The 15,802-nt window shown below is 37.1% G+C and overlaps 1 protein-coding gene across 1 annotated transcript in view; it reads left to right on the top strand.

The window, feature by feature from the left end:
- Window positions 1-15,552, top strand: part of TACR3 (tachykinin receptor 3) — a 36,731-nt gene extending 21,179 nt beyond the window's left edge. The window contains exons 4-5 of the mRNA XM_009101275.4: window positions 12,149-12,345; window positions 15,237-15,552. Coding sequence (XP_009099523.4) covers window positions 12,149-12,345; window positions 15,237-15,552 — 513 coding nt within the window. The remainder of the gene's footprint in view (window positions 1-12,148; window positions 12,346-15,236) is intronic.
- Window positions 15,553-15,802: the final 250 nt, after the last annotated feature.

The following is a 15,802-nucleotide window of genomic DNA, read 5'->3' as shown; positions in this document are numbered from 1 at the left end:
TATCAGCCAACAATCAATAGAAACAGAGATGCTTTTTAAAGACTGCAGTCCTTACATAGAAATGTCCCTGATTAATTCCTCAGGCAACTGAAGGTGTAACAAAAATACCAAAGTGGCAGCTTCTGCTCATACACTGTTTCCCCTAAGTAAAATACCAAGTGGCCAAAAAGTTTCTGAAGTGATTAGTCTGACTTAATGATTTCATACTTTTAAGTCAGTCTCCTCTGAGGTTATAATCACACAGCCATATATCTCAGATTTTGTGAAGTACTTTCAAAATTAAATATTTTTGAAGATTTTCATATTAATGAGTCATGCAAAGTATTGTGTTCAACAGTGTTACATTTCTTACTTAACGTAAAGAAAAGAAAACCTTAAGAAGGAATTCTCAGATGCTTTTAAAGGCTCTTCAGAAAACAAACTCATCCCTTGTTTGCCAGACAGTGGAAGATGTCAAATTTTTCTGTCCAGTACTTTCTCCACATATTTACTGAGTGTCAGTTTGTGTCTTTCAATAGTAAAACATTAAATGAAAACAGAACAGGAACCAGCCTTCAGGCTTGTGACCACAAACAACTCTTAGAGAATTCCTTTGATATCATCTTAAACCTCCATCTTGTAAAAATCTCACCAATCCTAGAGTTCAGTTTTCCAGGCTAAATTTCTTTATAGACAGCTCTAAGCCATTATTTTCAGTTAGCTTAATTAATTATTTAAAATCCCTCACTGGTGTCACCTCTATAGATGTTTTTAGGTCTATTTCTTCTCTCAGTCTTTGTTTACATTTGTTACACAAATGAAAGAGTGCTTCTCATCATCTTTTATATAACATCTTTATGCAACAAGTGACCAAAACCAGACAAGGAATGCCACCAATGTAGCACAGGGATAACTCCCTGTTCTCCACTGAGAATACCTCATCTGGAACATCCTAATAGCTCATTTTCTTCCTTTGATGAAACAGATGACCTGGTCTTGTTAAAATGAGTCAATAACATCTGTCTCCTCTATTGTTCACAACAGGCAAACAAATTCACAGCAGATAATTTTATTAGTCCTTAATTGAGCAAATCCCAGAATTTTGCTGAGTATGATCATAGCTATGGAAGTACAATGTAAACCAACCCATCACAACTAGCACAGTACCAGTCCAGCAGTTCCTATCTGCTCTGTGGTATCTGTCACTGCCACCACCCCACCTAGGGACACAATCACTACTGGTACCATACAAAGTATACCACCAGCACTGTGACTTCTGCTCCCACAGCTCTTCCACATCCCAGTTCCTTCTTACTTCTGCAGCAGCAAAATTGCTCAGAAGTGTCTTGTCATCAAACTCTGCGGGAACTCAGAACATCACTCCTGATGTCCAGAGCTACCGAGAGACCCTTGGGGGTCTCGGGGGTCTTGGAATGTTGCCAAAAGCACTTGGTGGCTTGATTTTGATCCATCTAGGGATGTGCCACCGATGTATGAGAAGATGGAACCTGTGGGAATTACCCCGGTGTGAATGGTGAAGAGAAAATGTAGTTATAGGGTAAATTACAGATTTTGGGGTTTCTGTACAGGGGGGTTATGGAAACAAGATGGAGGAAACAAGGCAGGTCACAAGACTCTTCCTCCTTCTTCTTGTCATCCATCTTCTGCTGTGGTATTGGCATTTGGGGATTAGTCCGGGGTAAGAATGTATCCAGTGACGAGGGTGATAGGTATTGGGGATGAAAAGTAATATGACATACGTAGTTTTTGTTATAAAAGATGTGCCCGCCTTGGGGGTGGCCAGAGTGCCTTTGGCTGCCGTGCTGGTCAGATCCCAGTCGGGCAGAGAAGGGACTTTACAGATAAGACATAATAAACAATTCTGAAGACCGAAAAATCCTGGAGTCCAGACCCATCTTTTGAGACACAGCCTGCCAGAACCATCCTAAGCATGTGTGGAGACAGAGACAAACAGCCGAACTCCACAAAACTCATCTGGCACACCTTTATTTTGCTGTACAAAACTCCTAAGTAAATACATTAAATTAGGTAGATCTCAAGACTGATGCTTAGACAATAAACCCCAGATTGGAAAGGGATTCGTATTAAATACTTTAAATATTTTTTTTTTCTCCCAACTACCTTTCCAGTGGAAAGCGTTTCCCAAATCATGCTCAGTAGTGAAAAGTAACAGGTAAAATTACTTACAAACATTAATAACTGAAGGTAGGTTTCCTCTCATTCTGCTTCAGGGCACCTCTCACTATGATATCCTTAACTCTGACTATTCATGGGAAGTATGAAATAGCCTTTTTAATATGGTAGATGCAAACCAATCCTAATGAAGCTAAGCCTGACTTCACAAAGCGCTACACATGCCTGAAATTTGGTTTGTAACCATGTGGATGGAGCTAGTCACACAAGGAGATGTGACATGATGCTGTGTATGCTTCCCACAGAGCACAGATGCTTACCCTGCCTGCTGCTCTTCTCCATGGCTCTGCATGTGTGAGCCAGGACTGGCCATTAAGAAGGTTACTGGACCCCACTGCACATATTAGTGCTCCACTAACATTTTGAGCAGTTGTTCCATAAGCATAAAGAGAAATACCCTGCCAGACTCACCAGATTGCTATTAACACTAGAGTCAGAGTCTCTGCTTGCAAGTAATTGCTATTATGGTCAAAAGTTTGCAGAATTGGATTTTTTTTTTAAACTTATTTCATCTAAGTTTAAGAAAAGCTTGAAAAGGGTAATTGAGGGTCAGAATATCATATGAGTATCTTTCTGGTGAAAATACTAGCAGAATATCTGTTACTATTTTGATTAGTAATCCATTCCCATAATTATCAAAAATTTCTACAAGAACACAGAATACTGACAGCAAAGCCTAATTTGGGCTTTTTCATTTATTATTAAGTTCCTGCACAATTACCACTTGAATTATAATGTATGACTCTCTCCCTGAACACATACACACAAAGAGGCACCTTTTTTTTCCAGAAGGATGAGGCAGAATAACCAATAATCTTTGGTTTTAAGTTTCAAAAAGTTCTGTTAAACTCGGGAATGGGCAAAGTAACTATTAATGTTGTGAATCATGATTTCTATTTCCCAGTCTCACTCTTCACATGCTTAGAAATTGACTAGGGAAAAACTGGGGCATAAGGTACAGGGGAATTACTGTTGTTGCACGTCAAACACAAAATATTTTTTACAGAGTTGTTTTATGGTCTTAGAACTTCAGGGGAAAAAAAAAAGGTTCATCTGTTCTCCTTTTCAAGATTATGTTTTTCCTAGCAATTTGTTATCTTTTTAAATGATCTGCCCATAACTTAGAACGAGATTTCCTGTTGAGGTAAAAACAAAGTCAGACGTCCTCCTGATCATTCTCTGAACATGACTGACACAGTGAAACACAACAAAATTATTGGAAGCTACTCTTCTCTGCTCTATATCTCCAAATAGCTACTGAACACTGAGCAGCAGTACCAGCTTCCATTCATTGCCTCAAGATCCTAAAACTCAGCTATGATCCGTGAACAAACACATCTTTCCACACCCATCGTCCATGCTTCAAGCAGCAATCACAGAGAAATAAAAGCAAAGTAAACACTAAAAATGGCTTTATACTGTGCATAAGCCTTGCCAGTTTACATATTTACTGACAAAGTTTTCTGGTCAATACTTTTTATAGAACAGCTGGCAACACTTCCAGGTCAGGGGCAGATTTAAGACACTGGCTCTGCATGGTCAGTGATTAGGCTCAGAACTGTGCACTTAGAGTTGCTGTGATGTTTCTCCTTGTTATTTTTATATTTTCCATCACTACTGGCAGAAAATTTATGTGAACTATAAAGTCTAGGCACAGTCCTTGGGCAAAAATTTTTGCTTACTAGTGCTTCGTATATTTAAGAATGGAAGTAACACTAGGTTAACAGACAAAAATTTCAACAGTGCTTCACTCCAATGTCAGTGAGCTCAGCATGTTTTCAAATGCATTGCTGAATTCAACTACACGTTTGTTAATAATAAAACCAAGATACCTATGAGAAAGACAAATGAAAGCCAAGTGTCTCTTTTTCAACATTCAGATTTTCAACATTGAGATTATAATCCTTACCTTTCAAACTGTGGAGTTGGGGTTTTTAAGACAGACTTAACTTCCTCTGTGCAGTTCCCCCAAGTTCAAGTTTGGGACCTGACCCCCCCAGACCGATAACCTTAAAATCCCACATTCAGGACAAAGTGTGTTCTTTAGGTTGTATGTAAATTTTTGTTCACCAGCATATAAACAAACCTTGGAAACTTCAAAAGGTCTTCTGTTGTATCATCTAATCTGCAGTAAAAGTTATCCATTACATATGCTAAATTATGACCACATGAATAGTCCTGTGTGTGCATGGGTGCATAAAAACACATATGTGTGTACATATATATATATATATATATATATATATACACACACACACACACACAGAAAGAGGAGAGAAGGATTAAGAAGCTCCTTCCTCATTGAGTCCCTGTAGGGAAGTTACGAACAAATTCATTTTCACATGAGTTTTCAGTCTGCTGAGCTTTCCAGAATACTGCCAAACATCTGTGTGGTAAAAAAGCCCAGGCAATCTGATGCAGATCACTCATTTTGGAGGACTGCAGAGCCAAGCCCTGTATACTCAGCAGAACAGACCTGCAGTTCCAATACTACACCCACACACTTTTGCATTCATTACCGAATACTCTCCATGTCAAAACAAAACATAACTTCAGCACAGGTTTTTTTCTGAGTTAAAGTAGAAATCTACACACCTCCACATGGAGGGGTCTCTATGTTATGTCTATTAATGCCTTTTCCTAACAAATCTAATCCTTGAACTCAATAATTTAATTCTTTAGACGTTTCTGTACTACAACCTATTCAGAGCACCTTTATTTCATTACTCATTTTCTGGGGTGGACAGAAGTAATTTATTTCCCCAGGTTTTAAAGCAGGTTTCCTAGGAAACAGTTTGAGGCACCCTGGCATGGGTCAGCTTATACTTTATTGCACAAATTGGGATACCACAGGAGTATCAAACCAATGACCAATGGGTTGACCATTATGGCCAAGTCATGTGAATACTTTAATTCTTGAAGCGAGGCTTGTCTGTACAAAAGCAGATGCTGTCAGGATAATGACAGTCCTGATACTTTTTATCAATAATTTACCAGAGCATGGAGCACTTTTTATTGACCCAATATTTCCAAAATATTCTGTATGAGAGTTACAAGTCTACTTCTCCTAGTAAAATCACAACCTTGTACAGTCATTTGAAGAATGACAAAAATAAACTAGGTGCGTGAAATTCAAAATATAAACCTCAACATCACTGACATTAACAGTTTCATTTGAAGTCAATTTAAAAATCAGACTGAAAATAGACTGGGGAACAATATTGAAACTTTTTGCCTTTTTGTTTCTTCGGTGGTAATAAAAGTTTTTTTTTCAGACTTTGAAAGGGAAGATGCTATTACCCCTGGAAATGCATGGTAATTATGATGGCAACTAAAAAATAGCTTTAACTGTGATTTTCTCTAACAGAATTTTGCCATGCAATTTAAACAAGTACAGCCCAGGAATAATTCATAGTTATTTTCTTATCAACAAAAAAGAGAAGAAAGAGGTTTTTCAAACTACATAGTAAACAATTTGCATTACTTATCATTATTTTCTTGTGCCAAAATTCTAGAGAAATACGGAAAACATTCAAAATTCTAATTCTATAAATCACTTATTTAATTCCCCTAGGTAAATAAGGTGGAAATAAAACAATTCAAAAAGTAGTCTATCTGAAATAAGAGTCTGTGCTCCTATTCTGAAGATAACAAAAGGTACCCATCTCATTTTAGGTTCAGGAGGACAGATTTCATTATAAGGAGCCCACACAAAGTAAAACACAGGTAGGATGGAATGCAACTTGTGCATAATTCATTGGCATGATTCATCATAGCATTAGTTGGTCATTGCAGTGTCCAATATTTAAGATTAATTTTCAAAAGAGAACATTCACTAGTGTCATTCCTTCAGAAGTCTTATATGGAAAATTAATTTAAACATCGAGCCTACAATGAGGATTAAAGGTTTCAGAACACTTTCAGAATAGTGTCAAAGTGGACTTCAGAATTAACTACCCTATTAGTAAAAAAATATAAATAAAAGAAGATATGATTATTTTATTTCCCCCTACAACAAATCTCACATTTGATTGGAGGCATGGAAATTAATTATGCTCCATCATTCATTCCTGGTAAAGAAGGAAAGTATTGTAAATTAAGTGGTGGTATGAATCTTAAGCACAAAAGCACTAGATCAGCTTTTCCACTTTTTTTCCAGAACTAGAGCTCTGTGGATAATCATGCCCAATAATGCCCATCCCACAACAACCACTCAGAGTCATTTTCTAAAGAACATAAACTCTTATGACACTCAATGCTTAAGAGCAAGAGAAGGATAGGAGGCCACCTACCTCTACTTGTCTATCTTACAGAAAAAACCTCTCAGGTTGAGCAGCAGATATCAGCATATTGCCAAATATCCAGCAATCTCTTGTGAGAAATTGAGAAAATCCCTGTCCCCAATCAGATGCTTGTAAAAAACACACATCCTAAAGGAAAATAAATCTCTGAATATTTCTTTGCTACCCTTTCTTTGCTGTGGAACAGATATTTCTTGACATGTTGACAGAAACTCAAAATCCCTGTCAAACCTGTGTTCTATGAAACTTTGGGGAAACATAATTTAAAAACAGCAGTAGCTAAGACCATTCATAAAAAAGGCCAGAGTTGCTTTGGTTTGAGGGGAGTCCCACATTGGGGAACTTGGAAGAAAGCAAACTAATTAAAAACCACTTCACTCTAGACAAGAATGTATTTTTGAACTTAGGTGCTTAACTAAAAAGTAAATGATTGCGAATTCTGTTTGCAACAAGGGATTATGCAAACTGAAATTAAAACCAGTTTCTTTATTTCAAGTAACTTAGAAAAACAGATGGAAAACATAAGTCAGAAGACTAAAAGTACCTAGAGCACTGGAATTGGCAAATACCTTACCTGGCTGAAAGGCTTCCAAGTGCTCTCATACTTTCTCCTCCTAAATGTGCATCTCCTTCAGCTGTTGATAATCCAGCCTTTCCTATGGGCTGAAAGAATACAGAAAATCCTTGAGTGAGTCACAGCACTTGGTACCTCAGAAGTCAGTTCTGCCTCTGTACTATTGCCAGAATTACCTTTGACTCCTAATTTTCTTGTAGAAGAGAGATAGTTTACTCCAAATAAGCACCATGGAAAAGCAAAGGCATTTTAGTGTTCTTTTTTCTCTGGTGTTTCATGCATAAAAGTGCCATGTATGTCCCCAGGACTGGGAAGTGGATTTACTGGCTGCATCCTAACATGCTGGGAGAAACACTTTGTGAAATGTTAGTGTGGCATTTTACTTCTCCCAAAAGAGCACAGGGCCAAAGTTATGATTACAGGGATTATCTGTGAACTGTGTTTAAGCTGTGTTCATGAATAAATAACATCCAGGAAAGGGTAAACAAAGACATTCTTACACTCCATGGGTGCTTAAATCATTAGCTTCTCGTTCATATCTGCATAACACCCAGGAGTAAAAGTTCTGAAAGTAACTGTTCTGTGTGATATAAGTGGAAATGAAATCAAAAGCCAAATTCCTGTACGTGTAGAAGCAGCAGTATCAAAGATGACTTAGAAAGGCAATAAGGAGCTGCAGAGAAGATTGAAAAGGAAATGATTGCCAGGTCCAAGTCCTAAGTATTGCTGGCAAATCATTGCCCTGCAATGTGAATTGCTATATTCCTCCAGCACCAACTGAGTCTCTCAGAACAGTACATGTTATTCCCAGTCTTTCAAGAGCTGCTCTCAATGCTACATCATAAACCAGACTACTCTTCTAGCTATTCTTCATGCAAAATGAAAACAGGGTGGAAAAATAAATGTACTTGCTGGTTTTTCTAAGTGCAGCAGAATCTGTTTGTTCCTTTTCACTTACTCTGTTCCAAATGTATCACAGCAAAGGCAAACTTGCAAATGCCAATTCCAATGAACTTACATCGATTTTCCTCTTTTATATACATTTTTTTTTCATTACATCCATTAACGAACGAATGCTTCTTACTCAGACAGAAAGGATTTAAAGGAATGGATAAGACCAGAAAGCACATAAATTAGGTTTTTCTAGACTGAGTTTTTCTGAGACATAGCAGTGCATCAGTATCAGCAGAACTGGTTGATGAAAACCAATGTATAAAAATAAATACTTTGATTTTACATTTACACATCTAGCCTCAACACATTCATGAAGGTTGCACAACTGGGAGACTCAGTTCAACTCATTTAACAAAAGCATTGCCTAGAACAGAAAAAATCCTCTTTCCTCCCGTCATGCTGCCCACAACACACACAGAGGGAGATGGAACAGAATACCAGGAGAAAATGGTGCCACTGGGATAAAAAATTTTAACTGCAATTAACATTTTGGAAATTTCCATGGTGAAACAGTGGCAGGAACAGAGCTAGATTTTAAACTAAGCAACTGAATTCAGTCATTTTCTTGCTTTAGAAATGCAAGAAAATGCACAAGAGAAAACCCTTCTCATGAATTCTATGCAACTCAGAAGGAAAAGCAACTGAAAAGCAGTAATATCTCAAAGTGAAACAGAACAGGCCTATTAAAAAGAATTTTTTTTTTCTTATTTCTTAGTCACAGGTTTAAGTAGTCAAAAAACAACCCCAACACTGAAGCTGTCTTTTTTATATTCTGCAGTTGGACCTGTAAAGTATCACTGGGGTTTCTTAATGAAACGTCATTGTACTGGAAAAAGACAAACAAGTTTTTGGGATAAATTCATACTAGGCCTGTTTAATTTACTTTGTTGGTGTAGAGGCACTGGTTCATCAGAATTTATTCCGAGTAAATTCAAGGTGCCCTGGGTTTATAGATCTTGAAGTCACTTTCTGTTCATAGTTATTGATACAATTAAGTAATGAAACTTTATACTGGAAAGATCGACATTACAGACAAGAACTGCAGCTATAAACTGCAAGGTGTAGCCTTGCACGGTGTGCCTCTCTCTGAAAGGGAAAAGGGAAAGGACATTGGGAATAATCTCCCTCCTTCTCCTGATTCTTTTTTTCCCTTCCATTTCTGCCAACACATAGTCATTCTTAGATGATGAAATGAGAACAGACTAGCTCTTTTTGATTCCTCTCACAATTTCCGCATTTGACTTCAAATTTAACCTTAATTGCCTTCTGTTTCAAACAATTTTACACCACACAGACTTACAACATCTCACTTATCTTCTCCTAGGAATAGGTCAATAAGTGCACTGTGCTATATAAATACTTTAAGTGACATGCAAACCTGAATGATTAAGAATGTAATGTGCTTCTCTGTCTACCATTCAAGCGACCCGTTACCTCACAAATTAAATCAACCACTAATGTCCATCTAAAATCATCTGTAGCTTGTTGTCTAGTTTGACTATTTGCTTCAGAAAATTCTGCTTTCAGGAGGATGACTTAATATTTAATCATGGATTTCCAGACAAAAACAGCAACAAGAAAACCTTACACGAATCTCAGTCTTTTAAACGATGAGCATTTTGTTTTAAACAAAAGAGTAACCTTGCAGGCAAAGACACAATTCTCTGGGGGTGATTTGGCATTTTTCATTTCAAAACTTTAAAAAAAATTAAAACATTCAAAATTAGAATTGAATTGCCTGAAATTGAGACAAGAAAAATTGTGGATTTTCTCTGCAGGGTAAAAGGTAGTTTGGGATTTCTGGTCCCTTGAAGAAAACCTGAAATGTTGCATTTAATAGCAATTTAAACTGAAACTTCATTCCTTCAAGACTAATTTTTGCAGCAGCTGCAATCTATAAGTTTTGTTTTTTTGTTTTTTTTTTTTTTTTTTGTACAGCTTGAGAAGGTTTGTTAGCTTTAGGAGACCTTTAAGTAGACTCAGGAAGCACTGCTCGCCTTGCCCTTCAATATATCAAATGAGCAATTGGATGTCAGAAAAAAGTCAAACAACTTTATTTTGGAAAAAAATTAACACAATTACACAATTGAGCATGCCAAACAGGCAACCTGGACTCTGTGATTTCCTAGCATCTCTGGGGCATGAGTGACACTGCTCAACCAGATTGAGCTGCATTTATTGCTGGGAAGCTCTACTGTTTTGGATCTCAAGCACTGCAAAGATGAAATGTAAACTGTATATATAGATTTACCTGTTTACACTCTGAAAATCTGGACACAAAAATCCTTTCATTCAGTACCCACGATATTCCAGTGATGACTAATTCTAGGAACAATTTCACATACACAACTGGAACTGCAAGGCCTGCTAATTAAATATCAAGGTAAATAATTAAGACTCAACTGTTCTGAAACTACAAAAGTCCTGAAAGGTGCTTGAGGTAACACTTATCATTCCTGACAGATCTATGAAAACACAACAAGAAGCAACGGGCACCTGTAAATCAATGACAGGGAGCTTAAGTACAATGGTAAAACTACAGAATTAAAGTTTCTATCTGTACAATGTGTGCAAGGCAGAGGTGTAAGTCCCCAGCAGAAGAGTGGAAGTTATGTCAAAAGCAGTAAAATAGCAATGCCATTTAATGATAGACTGATTCAACAACATATCTTTATGCATCACTTCACATACATAGTTTAGTTCCGAAATTTCTGTCCACATAAAATCAAAACCTCTTCCCCCCAACCCCCAAAATCACATATATAGTCCCATAAACTTCTATATATGCCTAGCTGTAGACACACAGATGTACATGTGAAAGGTAAAAGTGATACTCTGTTTTGGTGTGTTGCCTTCCCTTATAACAATGATCTTCCTTATCATAGGATGATTTATAGGGAACTGATGAAAAGTGCTTCAGAAGAACCAACTATTATAAATACTTTATATTTGGCCACATGCCTCTTTTTTGCCTTTAAGTGATGATCAGTGCATACATATAACAATAAGTTTTCTTAAAAGCAAAACCTTGGACATTACAGTCTCATCTGGCAAGAAAGATTGTTAATTGGCTATTAAATGAAAAATTGCCAGCTATTAAATGAAAAATTGCTTTATGTTTCCCATAGGAAGATGTAATGCAAGTTAAGGAGGATACCGTAACATTTATATGTAAAATGATTTAATTACGTAAGTTTGAATTTTATAAAAATATTAACCCAAGACATATAAGTATGGCAAATTTCAGTTCTTTGGATATTTCCCCAGGTAAAACTAGAACAAGTATGAAATGGCACTTTGTACAGAGAAAATATAGGAACTGTTCGTAGAGATCCCTGTTATTCCTCAGTATTCATAAGTACAAATGAAGAAGAGACTTCCCAGCATGGATCTATCATGTCTAGTTCCATTTCAGCTACAAAAAGAAAACCTGTGGTGTAAACATGTGACATATTGTGCTGAAAATGGTAGCCGGATTAGTATTTGACATAGCTGAAAAGAGAAAGATGGGAGTGAAAAGTTTACATGAGTTGCAAGGTTTCTTCACATGTTTGGAGCACAAAGCAGAGCTCCTCTTCATTTATGCTTACTGGAAACCATGGTAGCTAACAGATGTTGTGATGCCTGCAGAAAACAAATAAGAATCACCAGCCAAGGGAATTGTTAGGCTCTGAAATTACACAGGATGCTGCAGTTGCTCATTTCCTACAACCCAGTGTTATTCAAATCACATCTACAAACTGGTGACAAGAAATGGACTTGCAGACCACAATAAATAGACACCAAGGTCAGTAAAGGCCAAAATGAGGTGTTCAAATAAAACACTGTGTAACCTTATGCCATGGTTAGATGTACAGAAAAGAAGTGAAATTTTAGATAGCCAAATACATTACTTGCAGAAATCAATATAAATAAAGTCAGGAAACATTTTCTTGTTATTTTTCTTAGGAAAAAGAGGATCTCCAGTCAAGCAGAAAATAGAGTCAGATGAAAAGGAAAAACTATATAAAAGTATATTCAGCTTTCCTTTGACTAACTTTAAAAATTAATTATAAGAAAATTATTAATGGATGTTGAAATGCTAGTCCAAAATAAAAAGGCTAAATACCATTATTACTTCTTTCAGGTGGTAAAAATGATGATTGTGGTTGTGCTGACATTTGCTGTCTGCTGGCTGCCTTACCACATTTACTTCATAGTCACTGGGATCTATCAACAATTAAACCGGTGGAAATACATTCAGCAAATCTATTTAGCCAGCTTTTGGCTTGCCATGAGCTCTACAATGTACAATCCCATTATCTACTGCTGTCTTAATAAGAGGTAAGAGCTGATTATCAAATGAGGTGCATTACTTCACCAAGAACAAGCTGATTAAATGGAAAAAAAACCACAGAATTTTCACTTACATAGCTTCCAGCTGGTGGGAAAAACAAAATGCAAAAAAAACCCAAAACCCTTTCTTAAGGTTTGTACTTGAAAAGAACCCCCAAAAACCCAAAGGCAGACTTCCAGAAAAGATTCTGGTCTACTTAAAATTTGAGAGTTAAATTCAGTTTTCAGAAACCAGTCCTTCCCATATGCAAGAGCAAAATTTTAAAAAAAACCCAGTATCAGTTGAATGGTTTTGGTTTGCAAATTACAAAGAAGATAGTAATTAGTGATATAGAGTGCAAGCTGCATGTTCACTAACTGTAGCCCCAATTTTGTTTTACTGTAAGAATGCAATACAAAATGTGATTTACTGGGTTCTGTAAATCTCAGCATTAGATTTCTACTGTGCCCCAAGAACTGCAACAGGCTGATAGATATTATACAAATGTTTATACTCTCATTACTTAATACTAAATTACAGTATTGTTTGATAGGAGCCCATTATGCTCTGAATTTCAAAGGCACTGCACCTGTGGAGTCTGGTGACTTTTTACAGAAACTTGCTAGTCAGACTACTGCATTGCAGAATGGATTCAAGTCTTTCATTTCAACTTACAGGACCAGGATCCACACAAACATCATCCTGGCCATCCTATTCATCAGTATTTCTTCTGTTTCTTACTGGATAAAGACAACCAAGAACAATTAATTACTTCACAAACTCAGTCAGTATGAATCAATATTGAATACGTACTCTTAGATATTATTTTCTCTTTTGACTTAGTAGCCAGTACAAAGTTTAATTAGTCTCAAACTTTATAGCAATATTGCAAGGTATTTCTAAACCCCCGTTTAAGATCATGCAGTACCTGTCAAAAGGAATCTTATCAAAAATTAACAAATCCTAACAAGTTTTTTATTGGTGTAGAAACAGTGGCATCATCCTCCTTGATGAAGATAACTTATGACAGTTAACATTAATGATCTTTTTAAAAGATAAGGTAATGATTAAATTCATAGAGCCTTCTGCCTTCTGATGAGCTTTTCAGCATTTTGCAACTGTTTAGAGATGAGGTAAAGTTTTAGCATGCCAGAACAACACTAACTCAAATGTCATATTTACCATTAATTTCCACAGAAACCAGATTTCACTAAGTGTCCAGTGTCCGGAAATCCAAGTCAAGGAAGAATGAGGCTTTATTTTTTCCAATCACTACCATAAAACTTCTAAACCAATCCCATTTTCTTGAAAAACTTTTTATGGCACAGTTACAAAAGTATTTATAAAAGAATAATATCTCTGATGTAGCTTACATTGACACTTGCATACTGCAAAATTGAATGTCTGGATTAAAGAATATGGCCAAAGAAAAATTAATATTTTGAGACATACTAAAGGTCACCTTATTCAGAATTTGATGCAAGAATGAAGTCCTGGTGACAGTGCTCTTATAATTAAGTTCCACATTGAAATAAAGATACCAGAATGTCTGCTTCCTCTTCATTAAGTAAGAAAATAGAGCTCGTTGCTGGGAGTCAGAGCAATTCGTGCCTCTGCTGGATCTAGTATCAGAGTTAGAACATCTATCCCCAGCATCATCTTCCAGGCTAATGAGGATATTATGTATCTAGATAAAGAGATCATTATTTCAAGATGAATTAAAAACACACCTTGAATTAGAAAGAGGATGGAAAGTGCCAAGAAAAGTAATACACTTCAAAGATGTTTTGGTTTTACAACTCCTGTCCCTAAATCCATTTTCACCAGAGGTGCTTTCGGTATTTTTCCAAAATATGGACTGCATCTAAACAGAGAAGGCTGAACAGCAACCTACCTGCTCAGGTGTCATCATTTGAGAACTCCATGGCAAACTTAAGAATTTGAGGAAGGAAAAGTCACTTCTGTGAGATCTGTTAACTTTAACTGAACACTTGACCTGAATTTTTACCTGCAGTCATCACTGTGGTAGGTTTAGCCACTGCTCCAAAAAACTTACAGACAGGATAAACAATGGAGCTGATTGTTAAAACAAGAGAAGCAAGGCAAGTTAGAAAGTCTGATAAGTTTTAGGTCTAGGTGAAAATGTGTTCTTTTTGCAGTTATACAGAAAAAGTTACACAGATACATAGGGAATTGCTTTTCCAATACATTAAACTATTATTCTGGACATGCATACACACAAAATGTAACAATGGTCTTTATGGTGAACCCCTGCCTCTGTATGAGTATTGCAAACAATGAGGCTCTAAAGCCTCAAAATGCCTGTTTGTATATTGCTCACATTCAGATTTCAACTTTCTAAGATCCTTTTAATTATTGAAAATTATTTTCCAAATATTTTCTGTGAACAATTATTAGTTGTTACATCATTCCCATATAAGCATCTCTGGTAGAGGGAAACACAGAGGGGATATTGAAATTTGGAAATTGGGATGGCATTTCAGAGAAAAGAAAGTTATGAAGTTTCTTGCTGAAAGAAGATGAAAATACAGGCGCAGACCTCATTAGAGGTCAAATCAAAACAATTTCTGTGAAGACAGTTCTGTGAAAGTTGGTGTTTGCTTACCTTGTACAGGCAAAAGACAGGAAATTCATTATAAGGAAAATATCACTGTTAAAATGCAGGGACAGCATATACAAAATCAAACCAAAATGAGCTGTTACCACTATCTTTTTTGCCCCACTCTGACTTCAGTCAAGGAAACTCCCACTGACTTCAGCACAGGCTATTGACCTGGCCAGTCCAGGTCACTATCCTGGCTGCACTGTGTGTTTTCAGATGAAGGGCTGGGGCTGGCTCTCTCAGGCACAGACACTCACCAGGCTTCTTTCCTCCTAGGTTCCGAGCTGGCTTCAAGCGAGCTTTCCGCTGGTGCCCCTTCATTGAGGTGTCCAGCTATGATGAGCTGGAGCTCAAGGCAGCCAGGTTCCACCCCACGCGGCAGAGCAGCCTCTATGCTGTGTCCAGGATGGACTCCAGCATGACCGTGGTGTTTGACACCAACGATGGAGACAGCATGCACGCCAACCATAAGAAAAGAGCAGCTCCAAGGGACCTGAACGTCAATGGTTGCTCACAGAGGAATTCCAAGACTGTCTCCACGGCCTCAAGCCTCATCAGCTCACTGCACACATCAGCAGATGTTTATTCCTAAACATCTCACGTTGCTAGAAGGGCAACACTGGACAATGTTCCCCAACTTCGGAACTCTGTATCCATACCACAGGAAAGCAAACCAGATTCCACTAATAAACCCTAGCTATAAATATTGTGAGAATATTTTGGGAAATCTCTTCCTTTTTTTTGTTTTGGAGAAGAGGAATTTGAAGACATATGTATGTCTCAGTCCAAAAGCATACTTGCACCTTAGCCGCAACAATGTTAGTAGGGATTATCCAGAATAA

Source organism: Serinus canaria, chromosome 4, assembly GCF_022539315.1.
Source record: "Serinus canaria isolate serCan28SL12 chromosome 4, serCan2020, whole genome shotgun sequence".
NCBI lineage: Eukaryota > Metazoa > Chordata > Aves > Passeriformes > Fringillidae > Serinus > Serinus canaria.
The sequence above is the reverse complement of the archived record's forward strand: the minus strand, read 5'-3'. Positions and strand labels throughout refer to the sequence as shown.